Source organism: Phymastichus coffea, unplaced genomic scaffold (genome assembly GCF_024137745.1).
Source record: "Phymastichus coffea isolate CEN01 unplaced genomic scaffold, Cenicafe_Pcof_1.1 PCOF00002, whole genome shotgun sequence".
NCBI lineage: Eukaryota > Metazoa > Arthropoda > Insecta > Hymenoptera > Eulophidae > Phymastichus > Phymastichus coffea.
This window is the reverse complement of record NW_026706813.1, coordinates 7930073-7954537: the sequence shown is the minus strand read 5'-3', so window position 1 is coordinate 7954537 and position 24465 is coordinate 7930073. Positions and strand designations below refer to the sequence as shown.

Here is a 24465-nt window from a genome sequence, read left to right as displayed (position 1 = left end):
CAAATACTTATATTCCACTTTACTAAAAACTATTGGCACAGCCTTGGTTCTCTTTCCACGAACTGCTACTCTGCAGTAATTGCCATTACATTTAATATGCGTCATTTCACTCATTTTGAACCGTTCAATCTCACCAGCTCGCCGTACATTTATAATCTGCAAATAATATCCTAGAAGATCTCTCATATTTTCATAATTTTCATCTGTGTCTTTCTCTTTTAAATCATCATAAGCTATAACCATTTCATTTTCTAGATACTTTCGGAGACTTGATATATCTTGTTGAGAAGGTAGTTTGTCTACTTTAAGTCTTTGACTTTCTGCTATTTGTTCAGCAATTGTATTACCAATACTACTGTGCCATAGTCTGATCATTTTTTTTTCGAATGCTTGAATTTCTTGTGTTTTGACATTATTACTTTCACCAAGCATAACATCATATATACTTATTACCGCTTTAATTAAATTATACATATCAGTTCCTGTTGATGGTGCTTTAATTTCTTTGGTAACCGAATCCATTTTACACATGATTTTAACAGCTACAATGAACATATCATAATTGTCCTTGTGAAAGATATCTGCTAACTCATTTATATTTTCATTTCTCTTAAAAGTGTACCAAGTCTCCTCACTCCAGTTATAATTCTATCATGATTATGTGGTGTTTTTGCACATCGAGATGCTTCAGCATTGAGCCATAAAAATAAAACTTTATCGTATCTAATTTGGTCCAATTCATCACTTTCTCTTACATGAGAGATAATTTTAATTGCGTTCTCCGAAGCAGATTCATGGTAATCGCCCATAACAGCTCTTCAATTTGATTTTATAATATGTTTTTTAACAAATGAGATTTCTGTGCATTGCTTCACATGCTTGTGTATTGAATATAAGGAGAATTGTTTGTAACAGTGAAAACATGTCCCATAATGGACAACAGTATTACCTAGCTTTGATGGTCTTCTGCAAACTACATACTCAGATACTTTATTTGCACATAAATTATTGAGATAATTAGCTTTATTTCGTAAATAATCAAGAATCTTTATCCTTTCCCTCTGTTTTTCTAATCTTGGTTTACACTTAATGAATAGTGCTTTTTTAATTTTAACCAATAGTTTAACTAATTTTTCATTTGAATGAGCAACTTCATAGTGATCTACAAGATTTGCGTACAAAACTTTTATTTGGAGTTCTTTAGTTGAAATGCATTTTAAAACACAGTATAAACAACAATTTCTTTTAATACCATCCGAGCTTGTTGATACTAATAAATGTTTTTTATTTTTTAATACTTCTCCCACACCTTTCAAATTTACTGACAAATCTAAACTGCTATTAGCTGAGGCATTGAATTCAACTACTGGCTCTTTATTTAGTGTAGAACTTTTGACTTTTAGTTTTTCTGGTACACATTTATTTTTCTGATTTTTACTTACTTTATTTTTTGATCGAATATCTGAACTTGTACATGTTTTAAGATCATTCTCTCTAGTAGTTATTAAATTAGGCTGGATACTATCATCTATATCACCACCAATGAAATCTTCTATGGCATTATTTTGAAAATTACCATCAACTTTATCAGGCAATATTCTAATATCACTTTCAGTTACATTCAATGTTGTTTTAGAAATACATGATTTTTTATTTATCAATGCTTCATCCACACGTTTCAAATTAACTGACAAATCTATTAATTTAATCACTGGTTTTTTATGTGTTATTAATTTTATAGATTTTTTTTCAACTGAACCTGCAGCTTTTGATAATATTTGTTTTTTTGGTGCAAATTTATTTTTCTGGTTTTGCCTTACTTCATTTTTTAATATTTTAGCATTCAAACTTAATTATCTTTGGTGATCTTTGTTTTTAGCAGTTTTTAAAATAGGCAAGATGCTACCATCCATATCACTATTTATTGAATTAATTGAATTTTCCATAGAATCATTTTGAAATTGACTGAAGAAACTATATGATTTTTTATTGATTGGTTCTTCTGCATTTGAAATAATTTTCTCCGTAGAAGATAAAACTTGTTTTTTTTTCATTTATTTTTAGATTACTTAATGTATTCGTATTAAGATTTCTGAATTGTTCTACAACATTAGACTTAAGAATTTTAGATTTTACATGGTGCTTATTAGATTCTAATGAAAGGAGTGTATTGCTAGGAGAGTCTTCCATCAAAAAAGAATTAAAACTACTGCAGTTAATTTCTAAATCGCTTGAAGCATTTTTATGTGGCGATACTTCAAAAGAACTTGTGGATACAAGAGTTTCTGAATCAGATATAAGTGACTTATTTGATAATTCAAAAGAGGAAAATACTTGATCTACGTCTTTTTCAGATTCATTTATTGGCATTGGCAATTTTAAATTCAAACTGGACTCTGTTGATTTTGTATATGAGGAACAAACAGAAAATTCTGTATCACTACTGGAATCAGATGGTTGCCACTCAGAATCTGAAGTGCCTAACTCAGAAAATTCCTCAATCTCTGACTTATCTAGAATAAAATATTGATTTTATTTTTAAAAAAATCACAAAACATATATAATAAATGTTAAAAAAGCATCTTACCTCTAAGTGTTAATTTACTCATAATTATGTCTAAAATGTCTCATACGAGTACATCATAATACCCAAAAGGTTATACCCATAACATGTTAATAAATTTTAGTTTTATTCTGTAAGCTCACAATTTAGCTGGAAGTAATTATAAAGTAATATTTTAATTGTAAATATATCAGATTATTTAAATTGTAAATATATCAGGATAATTAAATTGTAAATATATCAGGTTAATTAAATTGTAAATATATCAGGTTAATTACATTGTAAATATATCAGGTTATGATTACAAAATCGAAAAATATCCATATCCATCTGATCAATTTTATTCAACTCATATATTAATTTTGCTAATGATGTATAAAAGCAATATAAAAATTATTTGTATACACAGCATTTCATTCTCTTAAAAAACTCAAGATTATCAAAATTCAAAAATATTATTACAGGTCTAACTAACATTCGTACTTAGATTGATGTAGATCAATTATATGATGGTCTACAAGTTGAAATGATGGACCTTTGTTAAGACAGTTTCAACACTCGACAAACAGCTAACATCTATAAAATTCTGTTTTAACTTAAGGTTTCGTCACTACGAAAAGCAAACATGATTGAAATGAATATAATTAAATTGAAACGCATACTCGTATATATGATAGGCAGCGCAGATTAAGACCTCTTTTGGCCTGTATAATTGATTGAAATTAAAAAATATATCAATCGATAGCTTTTCATTGGCCCAATCGAGTAACTCTCTTTAATTAATTTGCCCAAATTTAGTTTATTTGCAATAAATTAATAATGTCAAATGTTATAACAACAATTTAAAACAAACGTAGCTATGTTATTTTTCATTATATCTTAGTTCTGAAAGTATAAAAAATTACTGATTTTGACGATACTTCAAAAAATAGATTGATTTTAGTTGTTGAAAAAATAATCACGTACAAAGTGTTACCACTAGAAGTATGAAAATAAAACATACCATAAATATGAAATAAAAATCATATTATTTAAAACCTACTCAAATTTTTATGAAAATAACAATAAACGTTGTTGTAAACAGACATTATTTTGTAATAGTTATTGTATTTTTTACGACAATCACTTTCAATATAAGTACTCATTTGTAATGTTTATTTTATATATGAAATATGATTAAATATTTAATGATATTATAAAAAAATGATTCATTTATTTGGAATTTATTTGGAATTATTTTGCATTCGATCTTTTCAGAAGAACATATAACAGGGTGATAGTTATTTATTCATTGGTGATTAATCGTGTCTCGAAACAAGGCTATCCGCCGCCCTATTATCTGAGTTCAGCTTCTTAGCAAACTCACAAGTGTGCACTCGCGCCAACTTCAGTGTAATGCCCACTTTCCCAATTCGTGAACGTATGTCAAAGCGTGACCGTGTGTCAATTTCTCTTGCACTTCGTGCGACGCTTAATGCCGTCGCTTGCTAAATTAAAGAAGCCAACTCTAATATGACCTGGAAAGTGAAATAAGAAATGACCGTTTGAAATAGAAAGCCTAAATATTTAATGAAAAGGCAATTTATTTTCGCAAAAGAAATAGATCCAATGAAACGGTGGCCGAGAGGCTGACGCCCGTGTATTTTAATTACGCTAATGTAACAGGGTAGATCGAGAGAGAGAAAATTTGACACGAATCTATCCTACGTACGCAACAATCAAATCATAAATTCATCAACTTGACTATGACTGCGCAATCAAGTGTGTGCATGTGTGTTTGTTTAAATTGAGCGCTTCTAACGGAAGTTTGAAGAATGAATTCGATGCTTCTGAAATATTGTCAGCGTACGGATCAGCTTCTGCATTGTTTGTCTGATCGACGATAATAAGTTCTGTTGATAATCGATCTTAATAATGACCTTCCCCATTAAATGGTGAACGTCGGCTTCTAAATGCAAGTGTGTGAGAGCTCTCAAAATTTATAGAGTGTTCAAAATAGTGTTTGTGAACAAGAGAAGACGCTTGCAACGTTTGGTATTATCTTCTAGCTTTGTTTGGCCACAAAGCAACGTGCGTGCTGCAAAATTACATCTGAGAGTACGTTAAACATGTGTGAGCTTTAATACCTTGTTTTTTTCTTTCGTATTTCTGTAATTTTCCTATTAAACCAGAAGGGTTTTTATGCCAGTTGTCTTTTACTTTTATTTCAGTTGTTTCTTAAGTTCCTTAATCATGTAGTTTTTCAATAAGTATCTTTATATAAATATTTAGTTCTAATTATTAACAAGATTTTTCTTTATAATTAAAAAATTAAATTTTTATTAATTTCTGTAATTTAAAAAAAATTTCAAATCTACTCAATTGTGTATTCCGCGCTACAATTCACAGACTGTTTTTTTTCAATAACTTACTAAAGTGTTGGACAGCAGCTCATAAACTTAAGCGAACTATACCTCCTTTGTTTATTAACAAATTGTGTCGATTAGTTTAGAGCAAAGCTCTTCTATCCTTACAGAATTGAACGATCATTTGTAAAATGGTTTACACCTGTTTGTGCTGCTTGTTCGATGCGCGACACATTGAATATAAAAAATATAAAGAAATATAGAAATACGATCATCTAACATAAGTTGGGATAGGATCTTCGGAGTTAGTTAAAATTGAGAACCAATTAATGAAGAACCAGAATGATGGGAGCGATGGGGTCTCACGTTCATTCAGCAATTCAATGTGAATAGCAAGTATTGACAATATACAACAATTGTAGGAAAACATAAAATAGTATACGGGATAAGAATTTGTAAAGATTCGCAGATGGAGACAATATTTTGATTATTTTGATGTATGGAATAATAAGTCGTTACGTTTTCTGAGTTCATTTCATCATCATATTCATTTTGAAAGACCGCTGAGATAAACAACCGTTAAATGAGATGATCACGAGACGTTCTATTAGCATAACTATCGGATACATAACCAAGGATCCCTATAGCTACAGCGCATCCTGGATCAAGAGTAACGGCAAACGCTGAGTTAATCTGGTAACATAAAAACTCACTTTTTTCGAAAATTTGCTTCATTTATTATCTATAGGCTAAAACTAGCGCTCAACATGAATAGAATTTTTAACGCTTCATATTTACGTTTTTGAAAATTATCCTATAAAAATAAATTAGTCTGGACATGTTAAACCATTGGCAGAGTGTTGCATATGCTATTTTTTCCAAAGAAAAATATCATGTGCAACAATTACGATACTGCTCTAACAAGTAATGAGAACTCTTCAAATCACCATTTCTCTATGCTTCCTTGAAGGATATGCTGTCCTGGAAATCCGGTCAACTAATTTACCAATTTTTTTCTTGTAGAGTATCTTTTAAATATAGTTGCTATTGAGATATCATATGCAACTGGTACGATACTGCTCCAGTAATTAATCAGAACTCTTATGATCGCAATTCCTATTTGCATACTTGAAAGTTATGCGTGGCCTGGTAATCCGGTCTACCACTTTGTCAATTTTTTTCTTTTAAATATAGTTGCTATTGAGATATCATATGCAACTGGTTCGACACTGCTCTAGCAAGTAATTGAAACTCTTCAGATCGCTATTTCTCTTTATCTACTTTCAGGATATGGTGTCCTGGTGATCCGGTCTACCACTTTGTCAATTTTTTTCTTGTAAAGTATCTTTTCAAAATAGTTGCAATTCGAATATCGTATGCAACTCGTACGATACTGCTCCAGTAATTAATCAGAACTCTTATGATCACAATTACTATTGGCATACTTGAAAGTAATGCGTGTCCTGAAAATCCGGTCAACTACTTTGTCAACTTTGTTCTTGTAAAGTATCTTTTAAATATAGTTGTAATTCAGATATCATATGCAACTGGAACGATACTGTTCCAGCAATTAGTCATAACTCTTTGGATCGCAATTTTTGTTTGCCTACTTGAAGGATATGTTGTCCTGGAAATCTGGTCAACGACACTGAGCCGGAATATGCGAGCAGAGTGAGAACATCCGAGTCGAATATAAGAGAGTGAGAATGATTTCACAGGGTTTCCATTGCGTCGTTGAGAAGACCGGACGTTCGACGGGTCCTGTCTGAGTCGTAGAGCGCAGCGGATAAAGCTGAACCGTCGAATCGGGCGTGTCACTGATTCTTGACGGGCTGTCGTCTGAACCACGTTGTATCATCTCGCCGTTGAGGGAGAGTATCAGCCTGTTGCACGGATGCAGGCGTGACTGAATAGTTTCTGATGGTTGTGTTGTATCCAGCCAGTGTTTAGGCCAACGACCGGTATGAGGATTACCGCGGCAGAATCTAGCGTCTATAGCGTGCCTACTTGACGCATAACGGCTACTAGTGTGAGAAGCAGTGGTAAGGTCAGCTAAAACGTGCGCTAAAGAGAAATGTTCGCCGAAGATGGATGCGTGCTAAAGATTTACCACGGATGAGGTGATCGCGCGCAGATAATATATCTGCCCGTAGAATATACGAGTAATAACTCATGCAGAGATAGACGTGAGTAGCAGCAGGAGCATCGCATTCATCAGCAGAGTCGGTAGCAGTAGAGATTGCGGTTAGCATAGGCCACCAAGTCGCTTGTGTCGGTGTCCGAGTTTTTCTCGTGCAATCTCTTAAATATTTGGGTATCACGGTTACACGTATAAGGCTAGGCAGTTCTGTCAGCCCACGCGTGGACGAGTGTCATTGTCTGTCTCGGGTACGAGCCTGCCGCCGGGCAGTCCTGCCGGCTCTTGTGTTGATAATCGCAAGGTTAGTTGAAGGTCGCATTAAGTTTTGTGACGAGATAGGGTTACTGAGAAGATTGGCGGTACAGTTATCGTTAGTATCAAGTGAATAAGTGCAATGTACTCAGTTTGAAGCGAATTTTATATTGTATGAGAAATTGAGTGACGTCAGTGGACTCTTTATTTTGTATATACCGTTGTTATTATGAACATAAGTAATTTGTAATGGATATATTGTATTTGAATGCTATTGTATTTCAGCTGTTATAAATCCACATCGCACTGTTGGATTTGCGCACGATTAGTATAGACATCCGCTATATTAATTAGCCATCGGAGCGTTCGCGCCTCCTAAATCGATCTCTGTCAAATAATTTTTATGTACGGCCGCGGGTAGAAATTTATTTTTCTTGTCTATCGAAATTGTTCGTAATAATAAAAATTTCATTTTGCGGACTTCGAGGTTACGATGTAGTGGAGATTCAGTCGACCGCTTTGTACGTTTCATTTCTAGAACGATATCCAATAAGACGAGCTGCAATTCGGAAGAGTAACGATATCAGACGACCACTCCAAAGAAGTATGTGCCTCGGTAATCCGGTCAACTACTTTATGCATTTTTTCCTGGTAACGTATCTTTCGAAGATAGCTGTAGCTCAAATTTACAACTGGTAAGATAGTTCTTCACCTATTATTTATAAGATTTACATTAGGAATATTCAATTGCATACTTGAAAGTTATTCATGTCCTTGTCCGGTCATATACTTTATCAATTTTTTTTTCGTAAAGTATCTTTTAAAGGGTGCTGTAATTCACATATGATTTGCGTCTAGTTGAATTCTATTGCAACAATTACTAGCAATACTTTTGGTCTTAATTTAATCTTGCTTACTTGAAGGATATGGTGTCTTGATAATCTGGTCGATCGCTTTGTCCATTATATTTCTCAACCAATGTCTAACAAGACGAGTTGTAATTGATAAGTGTAACGTTATCAGACGAGCAATAATCGGTACAATAATAACAGAAATATTTCTAGTGTTCCATGAAGTCAATGTCCAGCTGCTAGGGTGACATCTGAGTCGACTGGATACCATACCCAAAGATGGGTATCTATTGCGCAGCCGCGTTGAGAAAAACGTTTAAGACGATGTCCAGACATCAGGGTGATCTTTTGTTCGACCAGTCATCATCGACGATGATGAGCACCTAGTGTGTAGTATTGTTGTATAAAAATTTTTAGACTTCCTTGGAGACGATGTTCAGGTGCCGGGTCGACCGCTGGGTCGGTCAGGGAAGGTATCTGGTCGTGGTCCAGATCGATTGTAAAAGGTCAAAATTGTCCTTGGTCATCGAGATACTATTTACGAAGCGCAACCCTTTTTCAGACTATGCTCTTGTGGGAATGTGCGGACAGACGGACAGACAGACCAACATTGGGATTCTCGGATTTAATTTCGTAGATTATAAGATGATTTATCGAATAGTAAGAATATTGACGTTATTATTTAAATATAATTTGCTATTTATAGTCACTTCAACATAAGATTTGTCGCAGGAAACATTATTTACTAATATTTATGAGATACCGCAATTAATAACGGACTTGGAACAACATTTCAATAAATAATCCCTTTGTATTATCAATCTTGACAAACTGGTCGATTATTCTACGGCAGTTTGGGCATCTTCCCAAACTGCCAAAAATCTTCCCATATTACCCAATTCGTTTAAAAAATCTTAGCAAACTGCCACGTTAACCTATATATATAATAAATATAAAATCTAATTGTACGAGCACTTCACCAGCTGAAAGATTATTCTTTTTTTCTTCAATAAACTTAGACTGTTGCTTAGCAATAAAGTAATGAGGTATCAACTTTTTCAATGCAGAAGAAAGAACTTCAATGAAATCTTGCGTTGATAGACACTGCTTTATCAGTGTACATCTGTCGGTTGCCTGCCAGGTACTGAAGATTACTTGACTAATATTATTCTCTTCTATAACATTTTCAACGTAGTCTATGAATTTTTGAATTTTCGGACAAAGATCACACTGCTCCAAATAACAGTTTTCTGTCGGATTCTTACAAAGAACATAATTTATACAGTCTTTATAATCTTTAAGAGTACCATTAGAGATATTTTCTAGATTAATAGCGTCAATCATCGCTTTGAAGTTTTCATGTATAATACACACGCATACATTATGCGTACCAGCGGATCCTGCGAGTACACACCACCTTGGTCTGAGCTCGGCAAATTTGGTAAGACCAATCGGATATTCAGGAAAATTTTTTTTAAACTCTATGTGAAGATTTTTGTTTTTTTGTCTTTTTATCATCAATACGAACAGTAACAGTATCTTTTTTATTGGACATGATTCTGCTGTTAATATCGTTTTCATAATAATCTATAACTGCTTTTATGGTTTCTGGCGGTAAAGTTCTTCTAGATTTTGCAACTGGAGACGCCAAAATCCCAGTTGATTTTTTTAACTGTTTGGATATACGTGCCTTCCTATAAGATGTATCAAATTCCTCGGCAATTCTACGTATACTCCATCTTTCAGGCAAAATAGTGAGTATACTCGTACGTAATGGGTCATTCTGTGGAAGAGAATTAAATTTGTTTTTAAGTCCAGTTAAAATGTCATTAAGATCATCAGCCGTATTTGAATCCTCCTCTGCCTCATTTGAGTCAGAAGGAGGCTCACTATCTTGTAAATCGGCATTATTACAAGAGTCCTGCTCAGAATCGAGACTCATATCGTTTGCTGAAGATGAGGTATATAGTGTATCAAAAGATTTTCTGCATACATCACAAATTACTGACCATTCTGGAAATTCAGGATGTACTTCGTGAATTTTCTTAGAGATCTTCCTGATAATTTTGCTATGTCCTCTATCAATACCGAAAGGGTTAATACATCTGTCTCCACGGAATTTTTTTTCTGGAGGAGACATTGTTCAGAAAATAGACGAACAAATTGGAAAAAAAGGGAAAATATAAATAAAACTGAGAAAATAAAAATAAAAAAACCAAAAAATGTGTGAATGCTAAAATAAAATTTAGAAAGACTGGCCTACCAATTATCCTAAAAAGAACGATTGGGAAAAAAGTTGCCTACAAGTTGGTATTAAATGTCGCTGTTGGATTCTGAAAAAGATCTTTGAAAAACTCAGATAGAAATAGTAAACATCGATAAAAATTGCTGTATTTATAATTTTGACAAAGTAAATCACTTGTGTCTAGTCATGCATCACCTAATGATGATAATTTGAAGTTTAACTATCGTATGATGACCAAAATGGAAAATTCAAATTAATTTGATTTTGCACAAGTTTGCTCTAAAAGAGTGTCAAAATTCAACGTTGTAACTCTAATTTCCTATATGGGGGTGTTTCGAATCATGAATCCAGATCTGCAAAATTTATGATGGCCAATGCAAGATAGCGGAAGAAATCTTTAAAATTTGACTGATTTACTCAAAATTTGATATACAGGCGGTTTTGGGGTAGCTGATTGTGAATTCGTGGTCAGATTTTCAAAATTCAAGATGATAAATTAAAGATGGCAGTACATATTTGCAAATTTGTTCCGCATGTTGGATCTGTCATATTTAACCCTTAATTGGCACTGTGGGTAAAAAATATCCCAAGTAATTTTTGAGCTTAAAATATACATACGTACTAAATTCGATAAAATGGATCATGTGGTGACATCTATCAGTAGTTGATATTACTAACTACAGGTACAATAGGTACACGTAGTGCAGCAGGCGTCAGTGTATGTTGGGCAGTCGCTCAAAGTAGACGCTAAAAATTGTTGGGAAATTGATTACTCTGTGTATTTTGCAAAATGAATACCTTTTTTTGGAAGCATCAATGTCGCAGTAAATTTTTTCTTAAAGTATAATATCTCAAGTATTTACCCATAAATTTATAGCTAAAAATATTAAAAATTATGCGACTTATGATTATTTAAGTGAAATTTTTTTCATGTTTTTTTGCAAACTATTTTTCAAAAATTTTTTTTACTAGATTAATTTAAATAAATGACTATGAAACCAATTAGACTTCGAAAAACATACCCTAAAGTACATTATATAATGTTTTTGAGCAAAAATATTAGATATTAGCTGAAGAAAACTTATTTTAACGCGTTGGGATATTAAATACCCCATGTGTCAGTTACGTATATTGGAACCAATAGTGCCAATTACGGGATAATTCCAAATTTGACATTCAATTTATGAATAGCAACTTTAACAACCCCATATACCGAATTTTAGGGCAATCAGTTGATTATTGAAAATTTTGTCCGCCATATTGGATCCGCCATCTTGAATTTTGTAAATCTGACCCCGGATTTGTGAACAGCGACCCTAAAAACCCCCATATATCGAATTCGGTATAAATTTGTTGATTTTTAAAAATTTGTCCGCCATAGTGAATTTCGACCGCCATATTGGAACCGCCATGTTGGATTTTTTCATCCAACCCCAACAGCTAATAAAGGGTATCCCTAAGCTACAATTTGAGCCTAAAAATGACCCGATAGGTTTCGCATTTTTCTTTCTGCAAGCTTTTTATGCCTTACACGCGGTTTTTTTCCAGCTTCCGGCCGCCATATTGTAGTCGCCATATTGAATTTTGAATTTCGCCGGTAAAATTGTGAAAATTCTTGTCCAAACATACATTTTGATACCTCAAACGTCAAGATCCATCAACACAAATTTTGGGTACGCAGGTGATTCGGTTAACGTGAAACGTCCTATATATATTGTTGGTAAGTGTCCGGTTTGCGATACCGTCTCAATAGCGTGGTTGCCCGCGTGGGTAGCACCTGCCGGCCGGGGGAAATAAAAAGTGAACTCGGTCCGAAACGGGGCGGAACGCGCACAAATAGAAAAGGACCAGTGAGAGAGTACCTCTAACATCGATAACAGTGAGTGCGTGCGAGCGTGATATCCAAAAATCAAGGAGCGTAGATACAAAATTCGTGGGTTGCCAATAGTATGTTGTTGCTGTTATCGCATTAACACAGTTAATACGCCATTGTATGTCAGTCACGAAGTTGTCGAATCAAACCGCTAGAAGCAGTAGGACGATTGTGGGGACATCGCTTTGTCTTGAGAAACGGCAACCTGAATTGCACGTCGAAAGGCTACGACGAATTACTCCCCATGATAAAGCGACGAATTGCTCAAGGTAAGCTGGCCAACTTCGCGTCATAATTACGTCGAATAGCCGCGCGTAGTATTATAAATTTTCCCTTGCAAAGCCGTGAGCGAGCGTTACTAAACCAGTAGCGAGCGAGCGAGCGAGCGAGCGAGCGAGTATTTTGAACGAGCAATTGCGAAAAAAATGGCGGTGTGCAAAGTTGTCGCACACATTGAATAAACGTTCGTGCGCGGACCAAATGCGTTGTAAAAAAATATCGGAAATGAACTAATCTGTGTGATCGAAACAATAATTCACTTTCGTCCCTTTTATTAGTCAGTTGGTTGACTGTTACCCGTTCTTCCCCGCTCCTCGATTAGTTAGAAATTGCTTATTTCGTTCTTCTCGCGGGCATTCCAGCACGACTGCACACTAGGTGAGACATAGGTATCAACACACGGAAATCATACCCCGTTACAAAATGTATTTTATGCCAGTAAATGTATACATTCACATATCCGTTTTCCTTTTATAAGAGATAGAATGGGCTTTGAACTCCATTTATCTACTGCATATGGACTATGTATTTTTTCTAAAAGGCAATAAAAACAGTCTCGTAGTTACACATTCTCTCCTTCCTGTCTCATAGCTATAATTTCAATGTACAATAGAATAATCAAAAGTTATCTCTTTGTTGTGACTAAGTTAACTTTGGTATTTAAATTTTTACATTCAACTATCTTCCAACTTTTTGAACTACGTAATAACTTATCACATCTGGAAAGAATAATTTATTACGCATTAAAGAAAGTATTAACTTCAACAAATAATGTTATACCCTGATTATACTAATCTATGTTTTGATTTGTTGATCCTAAGTAATGTCCGCGCCGTTTGCGCTTCGAAAATTTTCTTTACAATAAGAGAGAGAGAGAGAGAGAGAGAGAGAGAGAGAGAGAGAGAGAGAGAGAGAGAGATAGCTGTGCGGTAATAGGCTCTTAAATTACGGTGCATGCTCGGATCGTCTGTGCTGCATCTGTTTATGTTTGCGTTCAATTATCACTGCACATCTGTGCGTCTTATGTTCAATTCCTGCCCTGAGATACCCGAAAGGTATGGGACTCACGTGTCGTCGATGCCATGAAACAAAGAAGACACGTGTTGGACGAGCACATGTAATCAACCCGAACCATGGGGCCATTTTAGTCTTCGCAAAGAGGGGGTCCTCTAATGAGTTTTTGGCCAGGACCTTGGAGTGGGGACAAATTTTCTTATAAAGGAAATTTGGCGATGACAGTTCAGTTCCTTCAGGGAAACCAGCAGTGCCACTTCTCTCTCTCTCTATCTCGCATAGTTGTGAGTCGATACCGCGTTTTCACGATTGCCGGTGAACGGAATAAAGGGCTAAGTACGTTAGCAGAGGACGTCTTCATGACTCTAGGTGCTGCCACAACTCTTCAAGCCCATCAGATCGGGATCACAGGTTATCGCAGTATTGTGTGCCCGAGACGTCGGGGCTGCGGTGCACCGAGGCGTGTGTGTGTGAGCAATGAGCTGGTAAGCGATCACAATTTAAATCTACGTGCTCTGTACAGGTTCTGCGAGCCTTCGGGTAATAATTTTACGTAATTAGAGTTTAATGTATATGTTAAAGTTCAACTTTATACTTAGATGGCTTTTCCCCCACTTAGGACTGGGATTTTTTATGCCGGATAAGTTGTATACATGTTAGCTTTTGTTTCTTTCCTGATTAAAAGTAAAATTTCACTTAATCTCTGAGTCAGAATTATTTACTTATATTACGCACACACCTCAAACCCTAATCTAACTCAAGTACCAAATAGAAGCCTTCATCCCCAGGTGAGATTATTAATAAATTTCTCCTTTTCTTACTATTCAGTAGTAATTAAACATGGTGCCCCGGGTGAGGAGTGTGTGTTTATAGGTGATAGTCCTGGCTGCGTATAAAATTCGAGCTGTAGTATTAATTAAAAGGTCATACAATAGTAGAAAGCTGCGCGCTTACGCTATACTGTGAAAAGTGCGAGTAAGGTCCACCTGCGTTTTAGTGAATCTTTTCATTAAATTTCGATAATAATAAGTACCATGACACGTGTACCATTTAACAGGCTCGTTGCCTCCCAACAATCAAAATTAGACGAGATCGCTGCCATCGGTGCGCGCATGAGGGAGAGGCACCGGGCACCCTCAACAAAACAATCGTGCAGGTGCGTCTTAGTACCGTAGAAGAGCGTTGGGCCGCAATCCGCAAGACACACAATGATATTATGCTCCGCGCTGATGCTGCGAGGCATGCATACGTCGTTGAAAATCACTTTGATGCGATGATTCGAGTTCAAGAAGAAACAACCGATTGGCTACGTATTAAGCTCATACAATTCCCGAATGATTACGAGGATGTCGGAGAACCACGACGCTGCGAAAGTAGAAATGGCGAGACAATCCATCGATGCCGTCGGCGCGATGATGATGAGGCGGATGAGCAAATCGCGAAGTTACCGCGCTTAGATCTGCCCTCTTTTTTGGGTAACTATGAGGACTGGGAGAGCTTCGTGGATATATTTACCACACTCGTCCACGATGCCCCGCGTCTTGCCAATACGACTAAGTTACAGTATTTGAAGGCATGCTTAAAAAGTTCAGCATCCGATTTAGTAAAGGACGTGGCGATAATCGGGACAAATTACGCGTTGATATGGCAGGCGCTTAAAAATCGATTCTATAACCCACGCTTAACGATAAACAAGTTGCTCGTCTCTCTTTCGAATTTACCTTATTTGAAAAAAGAGGCTGCGCACGAGCTGCACCGTTTTGTTGATTCAACTCAACGAATCGTCCGAGCGCTCACAACCAGCGGAGCGCCTGTCGCGCAATGGGATATATGGCTGGTACACACGGTAGAAATTCGTTTAGATCCGGAATTGTGGAAAATGTGGAAATCGGAACTAATAAAGCGGAATCGTCAGTTCACTTTACTGCTACCGGACGCAGAGAATGATGCCACATCGCGATTCCCTAAATTAGTAGATTCTATCGTTAGAGACGATAAGAAGGCTCCACAACTTCTTAATCTTGATTCGGGCTCGCGTAAGGTACATCACGCGCAGACCGCAGACTCAACGAAAATTAGGACATGCGTCATATGCTCGGGCAATCATTTCATCGCGCGTTGCGCTGCTTTCTCCGCAAAGAATGTAACGGACCGTAACAGCGAAGTACGTCGGCTAAAGCTCTGCTTTAATTGCTTAGGTTCGCATAAGATGAACGACTGCAAATCTCAGCATTCGTGCAAGGTTTGCAGCGGGAAGCATTATTCATTACTCCATTACAATAATCGGAACAACAATCAGCAGGAAGCAGGCTCTAACAACAGCGCGAAGGTCAAGGCTAACGTTGCTCATGTGATCATCAAGCCAGTACTTGCATCAAACGCGTGCCGAAATGGCGAGAGCAACATTTTTCTTGCAACCGCGTTATAGAATCAGATGGCCGACATACGCGTGCCCGCGTTCTCGATCAAGGCTCTGAGGCGACGTTCATATCAGAAGCACTTGTTCAATCGCTTCGCCTACCCAAGAGTCGTGTTGAAACAAACGTAATCGGCGTGGGAGGTTGTAACGCGGGTTGTGTCAAATCGGCGACATGCTTCACGCTGCAATCACAAGTCGATCCTAGTTTCAAGCTGGAAGTTAATGCTTTCGTGTTACCGCGACTTATTTCTGCATTGCCCTGTCGAAATCTTGTCAAATTCAATTTGCAAACATTCCGACAGCTATCGCTTGCGGATCCTGAGTTTCATCGGTCCAGCCGTGTCGACATTATGATAGGAGCCGATCTTTATGGTCAGCTACTTCGCTCGGGTGTACAAAGCTTTCCCCGTACATTAGCAGTGGCTCAGAACACGGCGCTAGGTTGAATAGTTTCAGGCCCTACGTACGGCAGTACGTCACGGCGGGCGGTTCCAATTAACTATGCCATAGTCAAGGCGCTACGCTGCGAAGTGAACGACGACCTGAGCGAAATAATCCAGAAATTCTGGACCATTGAGGAAGTGCCGATCACTACCAACCTCCAAAAGCCAGCAGACCAAGAGTGTGAAAGACTCTTCGCCGACACACACACACGCGAGCGCGACGGTCATTTTAAAGTACGCCTTCCATGCATCGGCAAGCTGCCGAGTGTAGGCGCGGAAACGCGTCGTATGGCGCTTTTTGAACGATTCGAAATTAGCAAATGCATACGCCGAATTTATGGACACCTCTCTCAAACTCGGCCACATGGAACGCGTTCCGACCGCGGAGATAAATAACCCACGAGCTTGGTACTTGCCCCATCATGCGGTTATCACTCATACTCCTCGACAATCAAAAATCCGCGTGGTTTTTTATGCTTCGCGTAAAACACACGATAAGCAGTGTTTAAACGATTTTCTTATAGCCGGTCCACCACTCCAAAGCGATCTGTCACTGATCCTCTTAAATTGGCGTCGATACCGTTATGCATTCACCGCGGATATCATTAAGATGTTCAGGTAGATCCGTGTTGCGCCGGAAGATCAGGATCTTCAACGAATCATGTGGTCGCCATCGATGGAACAATCACCGGTGGATTATCGTTTGGTAACGGTTACTTACAGCACAGCATGCGCCCCTTACTTAGCGATTCGCACACTTCAGCAGCTAGCTTGTGACGAAAATTCGCGCTTTCCTCTCGGCGCTGAATGTTTGGAAGCAAACACGTATGTCGACGACACGTTCTCGGAAGCAGACGACCTCTGTACAGCTAAACGCAAACGGGACGAATTGGTAGGAATCCTCAAATCCGCGGGCATTGAATTAGATAAGTGGGCTGCTAACCATGTGGATTTGTTACCCTCACACGACCGGTCTAAGGATAGCAGCGCAATCAAAGAATTAGATAGCAATCACGACGTCAAAACGCTCGGGGTACACTGGAAGCCTTCTTCCGATGAATTCAGTTTCAGCACGCCCAGTCTCAGACATGATAAAGTAAAACTGACGAAAAGAGCACTCTACTCGGAAATCGCACGACTTTTTGATCCGTTAGGCTGGCTCTCCCCGGTTACGATTGTTGCAAAAGTCCTGATGCAGGATTTGTGGATTGAGAAGTGTGAGTGGGATGAATCTGTATCGAACGAGATTTACAATAGGTGGCATTCTTACCGGCAATCCCTCTCGGTCTTACCCACGCTTTCGATTAACCGCTGGCTCGGCTTAATGAAAAATGCGTCGCTTGAATTTCACGGCTTTTCTGATGCATCTTCCCGTGCCTACGCCGCGGTTGTGTATATTCGCATAACCTTTAATAACGGTCAGACACGAAGCGAACTTGTAGGCAGTCGAAAGAAAGTAGCTTCCGTCAAAACCGTCAGTATCCCGAATCTCGAGCTTTGTGGCGCGACTCTATTAGTATAGTACGTATGTCATTTGCGAAAATTAGAGTTCTTGAAAACCGCACCGATTCGCCTGTGGTCCGATAGTCAAATCGTTCTCACATGGTTGAATAAACATCCGTGTCACTGGAAAACGTTTGATGCCAATCGTGTGTCGCTAATACTGTTACACTCACACGTACACTCACACAAAATAATAATAATAACTTTGTTATAAAAAGAACGAGAATGTATTTATTTAAAATAACCCCAATTATATGTTTATCGTCTCAATGCAAAACATACTCTGAGAAAACAAAGCGAACAAAACAAACAAACAAAATCGCTTAGCAACGTATTTCGTTCGAAATCAGAGGAGAATACATAACAATACAAACAGAACTACCCTCTGCTGTCTGGGCCCACGTCCCTAGTAAGCAAAATCCGGCCGACTTAGCCACGCGAGGCGTTACACCTACCGAATTGATATCGAATGACATGTGGTGGCACGGGCCCGCTTGGCTCGTTTCTGAACCGCTAACTTGGCCACAAGCGCCAAAAACTGTGCAAGCACTGCATATCCAAAGGGTATTGAAAAGTAACGAACCGGCACTTCTGTTACGATATTCAAATTTCAAGCAGCTTTTACGGATAACGGCATGGATATTGCGACCACTCCTTCGACGACGACGATCTGAAGTAGGACAAGGCTCCTACGACAAGCTGCGGCTTTCAGTAGCAGAGCTCGATAGCGCGCGAGCTACGCTCACGAAACGCGCTCAAACTCACGCGTACGCTGAAGATATAGCACTCTTCTAGGCAAGTAAACCTTTACCAAAACGCAACTCGTTGTGCAAATTGCGGCTATTCCTTGATCAGGACGGGATTTTGAAGGTCGATGGTCGCTTAAACAATGCGAACTTGCCACGTTACATCCAACATCCGCCGATATTGCCCCACGACTCGGCTCTCAGTCGACTTTATATCATGGGTATATGGTTATGATATCAAAACCAAAGTCCAATCGTCCCAATGGAAGAGCCCAGATGAGCCAAGACCGAAAGAAGCACGCCAAGTTCGATCAAATGTCAAAGTTTTGCTCACTGTTTTCTTCGATTACCATGGCGTGGTGCATCAGGAGTTCTTACAATATGGATGTACGGTCAATAAACAGTATTATCTTGAAGTTATGCGTCGTTTGCGAGAAGCAATACGAAGAAAACGCCCAGAATTGTGGGAAAACAATTCATGGCTTTTACATCACGATAATGACCCTGCTCACTCATCTTTGCTTGTGAGAGATTTTTTGGCCAAAAACAACACCACAATCATGCCTCAGCCACCATATTCACCGGATTTGGCCCCATGTGACTTTTTCTTGTTCCCAAAACTAAAGAGACCTATGAAAGGACCGATATTTGCAACGATTGAAGAGATAAAGACTGCATCGCTGGAAGAGCTCAAGGCTATACCGAAAAGTGCTTATGAGAAGTGCTTTGAGGGTTGGAAAAACCGTTGGCATAAGTGTATTGTATCTGAGGGGGATTACTTTGAAGGGGACAACATAAATATTGATAAATAAATAAATATTTTTTCTTAAAAATACAAAGTCACCTTACTTTTTGAACGCACCTCGTATTTATGGACATGGTATGTAGCATATCATTAATAAAAATAATAAACAATAGTGGCCTTAATATTATGTCTTGAGGAACACCCAAACCAGCTTATTAGTGATAAATCATCTATTTTTACTTTTTGTTTTCTAATGCTTAGGTAATTTTTTACAATGATACAAGTACCTCCTCTAATTTCATAATTATAAGAAATATATAGTAGTATTTGATGATCAACTATAACAAATACATTAGATAGATCCAAAAAAAAATTATTGCTATTGATTAACTAGAGTCCAGTTGCTTATATGTATATAAAGTTACATGATAAAGAGCATCATTGGTATCTTTATTTTTTCTAAATCCAAACTTTTCGTTAGAGATCATAATATATTTATTTAAAAATAATGAATTCTTTGGTAAAGTAATACTTTGGTAAAGTAAGTTCATCTTATTTATAGTTGAATGTTGTATATCGTTATTTACTTAAATATTACTTGAATTTTATTCCTCAACGTTTACCTATATTGTACAAGTACTCATTGAAATGTTTAGTAATTTTTTGAGGATCTGTTATTTTTTATTGGAATGATATCAATATGGCTCGTGTTATTGTTGTTTTTATTAATTTTACCTGTTATATCGTAAATTAATTTTCATAGAATATATTTTTATTTGCTTTTCTATCATGATCTTTCGTTGCTTGACTTATGATCTTTTTAAGAATTTTAATTTTTAATATTGTTTTTAAATTTTTCTTTCTTAAAATCTTCTTTTTGTAGCTCAAGACGATCTTTATATCTAGTGCGTATTCACGCATTTCGAGCACACCACAAGTAATCTATTCATAACAAATCTGAGCAAAGAAACTAGCAACGGCTTTTACATCGTCTCTCGCGTTATAAATTTACCGAAAACCCTTATTTAAGTATTAAAACAATTGTACAATATTTTGATAGAATTTCTATATCTGTGCTTGAAATCAATCAACGTCAGTCTTATAAAGTAAGACTGGTTCATAAGTTATGAATGATAAGTTAAACGAAAATATTTTTCAACGTCATGTGGAATTTTGTAATAACATGATGACTAGTGTAACGTCGGTTGATGAGACAATTCTCAGGCGCACTTTTTGGTCTATCCTTTCGGACAATAACCGGGACGTGCGTTGCCACTATCGTGGGAAATTCTCTTTTCGGCGACGGAGGATTAAAGCTTTACCATACCACACGCTTGGCAATATAGTAATGCTTTGCGTTATTTTACCACACTCTTGGCAATAAAATAACGTAAAGGGAGCCTATCTAATATGCACCCGACCACACGCTTGGCAATCGAGTGTAACTATCTAAAAAAAAAAAGAAAAACCGTACGCGAAACTAGAAAAGGAAAGAATAAGGAAAGAAATGAACTAAAAATTAGAGAAAAATTAATCGAAAGTAGTTAGAGTTTAAGTTTTTTATTTAAATTCTTTTACTCACTTTTTATACTTGTTTTCCCACACACACGGAGGTCCTTTTTATAAAATATTAGGCTGAACGGGCTGAACAGACTGAACGAACTGGAAAAACTTGAACAAACTTAAACGAATTAAACAAATTCGAAAAAATTGCACGAACTGAGCGAATTGGAGAAACTAGAAAAATCTAAACGAACTGGAAAAAACAACTGCCTAATTTTCTTAAAGAGCTTCCGTTTATGCTTTTCGCAAGAGACTCCCACTCTAAAACCCTTGTCATTTTTGGGCAGGAAGAACTTAAACTTTCTTGATTTAATTGGTTGGAAAATTTGGGGAGTGTCTCAAGCGTAAGCGAAATTCGAACCCTAATTGGCCGGGGGCGGAGTGTGCGGGAGTGGCCTCACTCAAGTGTTTTGGGCTTTCACACAAATGGCCCACTATGTATTATTTTCATCTTTAATTATATAAACTAATTTTATCTAAATGCAATTGTGTGAATGGTACTCTAATTTTACAAAAATATTATTTAATCTACAATAAAACTGAAGTACAGAACAAAAGTTAAGGATCATATTTATCTGAAAACAAACAAGATTTTAATAGTCTTAACTATTAATTGATTACCAAAGAGCCCTAAGAAATACTGAAAAATCAGAGTTAATTATAATGAATATAGTCATTAACTTTCGTTCAAGCCATTCTTAAATTTTCTAACGTAAAGTTGAGTGTACGAGGTGTGATCAAAAAGTAAGGTGAATTTTTATTTTTCTCAAAAAATATTTATTTATTCATCAATTTTTATTTTATCTCTTTCAAAGTAATCCCCCTCGGATATAATGCACTTGTGCCAACGCTTTTTCCAATCCTCAAAGCATTTCAAAAAATCATTTTTTGTGATCTTGTTTAGTTCATCCTTCGATGCCGTCTTTATCTCCTCAATCGTGGCAAAACGCCGTCCTTTCATGGGCCTCTTCAGTTTTGGGAACAAGAAGAAGTCACAGGGGGCCAGATCTGGGGAATACGGTGCCTGTGGCATCGTTACTGTGTTGGTTTTAGCCAAAAATTCGCGCACAAGCAACGATGTGTGAGCAGGGGCGTTATCATGGTCCAAAAGCCAATTTTTATTTTTCCACAAATTCGGACGTTTCTGGCGGATTGCTTCGCGCAAATTGCGCATAACTTGCAGGTAATATTCCTTATTTACTGTTCTACCCTGTGGCAAGAACTCATGATGCACCACGCCCCTGCAGTCAAAGAAAACTGTAAGCAAAACCTTTACATTTGATCGAACTTGGCGTGCTTTTTTTGGTCTTGGTGATCCAGAATGCCTCCACTGGGACGATTGAGTCTTAGTCTCGACGTCATAACTGTATACCCATGTTTCGTCACTTGTTATAACCCTGTTGAGTAAATCTGGATCATCGTTGACGTCATTCAGTAGCTCTTGGGCGATGCTCATGCGACGTTTCTTTTGGTCGAAATTGAGCAATTTCGGAACAAACTTCGCTGACACACGTCTCATGTCTAAAACACTCGTCAAAATTGATTGGCACGAACCAAATGAGATGCCAATATCATCAGCAATTTCTCTAATGGTAATTCGACGATTTCCCAACACTATTTTCTTCACTTCTTCAACATTCTCATCAGTTGTTGATGTGCTGGGGCGTCCAGAACGAGGTTCGTCGTCGGTGTCTTCTCGGCCTTCTTGGAAGAGTTTATACCACTTGTAAACATTTTTTTGGCTTAAAGTAGACTCACCGTATGCCACTTTCAGCATTTCAAGTGTTTTGGAACATTTGATTCCATTTTTCACACAAAATTTAATGCAAACTCTTTGATCCATGTTTTTAGACAGCAGCAAATCGTGGAGCACGCAAAACACTTCTAACCTTGATGCCTCTCACAAACAAACCAAACATACTACAAAGCAGAAATTTGGAACGTATGTTCTAGACGAGTGTACCGACATAACCAAATAAAAAAGTCGAAGATCGAACGGACGTAGCCCGCTAAATTTCAAAATTCACCTTACTTTTTGATCACACCTCGTATTTAACGAATAAATACACAAAATTCGCAGTAAAAATCTTAATGAATTGCAACGGTAGTCGATTCAATTAATCGATCCGTTCGCGATTCTGCTTCTCGTGCGTTAGTACAAATAATTAAGAGAGAGAGAGGGGGCGCGCGATCATTTGAATAAACAATTACGCCTCAGCTGTTTACACGAGTTTACCGCCGATATTGTTTTGCACCGTGTTTCGCCGTAAAGATTTTCTGTGACAATTACTTGCGTGAGTGCAACGACGGTATTGCAGCAGCAAGTAGCAGCAGTGCAGAAACAGTATTGCAGCAGATTAAAGGCAGACTGAGGCAGCGCAGTTGATAAATAGGAGGGTAGCGGCAGTTAATATATTTCATCAACAATTACGGCTGATCACCGTAATTGCACCGAAGGGTAGGTGCACCTCCCGTCATTATTGCGTGACAAAATACATTCGGTATTTCGTCAATCGTGATAGCGATTTTTTTCTATTCGCGCCGTGCGTTAGTTCGCGGTAAATTTCGAATCTTCTCTCTCTCTCTCTCTCTCTGTCTCACCGGATAGTATTCATTGTAAAATACTGTTCGCGAGCGTTAGTCTTTCGGCCCAATAAAGATAAGTCTCGTATATTTTTAAGAGATCTGCAAGCAAATGTGCTTCCCTTAATTTAAAAGAAATTAATAAAATTGAGAATAAATTATTTGAAATAAAATAACGGTATTATGGGTAGGATGCACATGTGCGCTGCAGATTTCTATTTTACAAAGATGTTCGCAATCTGGCTACTCCGGATGGCGCGGTCGTAAACTCGCTCTGATTATTATGATGCATTTCCAAACTTCCGAAAATTGCCAGATGCGCGAGACGAAAACTGCTGTTCACGGAAAAAATTTTCTTTTCTCAGCTGTACGCAATTTTTCATCTTAATTTATGAGCTAAGTGTGTGGCCTGTTTTTTCTTGGTCTTTTTTTTATGTCGACCCGCCGCTAGACACAATAATTTTTATTTTTCGTCGATCATTGAGTTTCAGGGTGAAGTAGCATTTAAACTGAATGCTAGGAAACAGCATAGTTATTGGTATTGATCAATATTAGATATAAAACATGTTATACGATACTCTTAGAAAGTTTATACACACGCTACAATTTAAATAATAAATCAAATAAATAGCGTTAAGACATATTTTTAACGAAATGTATGTAATTATCTATAGTTACCGGCTTAGTCATCATATTTAACTCAATCGAACTATTTTTTCTAGGATTATTAAAATATAGAGTCTACAATATATGTATAATGAAAAACTATAAAATTTTATTTCGAGAAAAATATATTGAAATTTGCTTCGTACAGAATAAGTGAAAGATTCTGAACCGGAATTATTTCATTAAAAAGATTAATTTTCTAATTATTTATGGTACGACATCCTTTTATCATAAT

The 24465-nt window shown here is 37.1% G+C and overlaps 2 protein-coding genes across 4 annotated transcripts in view; both read right to left on the bottom strand.

Annotated features, from left to right (window-relative positions):
- Nucleotides 1–24465, bottom strand: part of LOC131663355 (nuclear protein AMMECR1) — a 274431-nt gene that overhangs the window by 17854 nt on the left and 232112 nt on the right. The window lies entirely within an intron of this gene.
- LOC131663363 (uncharacterized) lies at nucleotides 313–3159 on the bottom strand. 2 transcript variants are annotated; one of them, XM_058933741.1, is made up of 3 exons: nucleotides 3039–3159; nucleotides 2588–2713; nucleotides 313–2513 (listed from the first exon to the last, which is right to left on the bottom strand). In XM_058933741.1, the coding sequence occupies exons 2-3, from the start codon at nucleotides 2607–2609 to the stop codon at nucleotides 1987–1989; spliced, it is 549 nt and encodes a 182-aa protein (XP_058789724.1). In that variant the 5' UTR covers nucleotides 2610–2713; nucleotides 3039–3159; the 3' UTR covers nucleotides 313–1986. The 2 variants fall into 2 exon arrangements, with proteins under 2 accessions (XP_058789724.1, XP_058789715.1); XM_058933732.1 differs by lacking the exon at nucleotides 3039–3159 and adding an exon at nucleotides 2842–3023.

Excerpts from the sequence above, each read along its gene's own strand:
- LOC131663363 (XM_058933741.1), bottom strand. The coding sequence starts at position 2,609 with ATGAGTAAATTAACACTTAGAG. Across the intron at positions 2,514-2,587 it reads GAGTAAATTAACACTTAGAG|ATAAGTCAGAGATTGAGGAA; the intron begins GTAAGATGCTTT and ends ATTTTATTCTAG.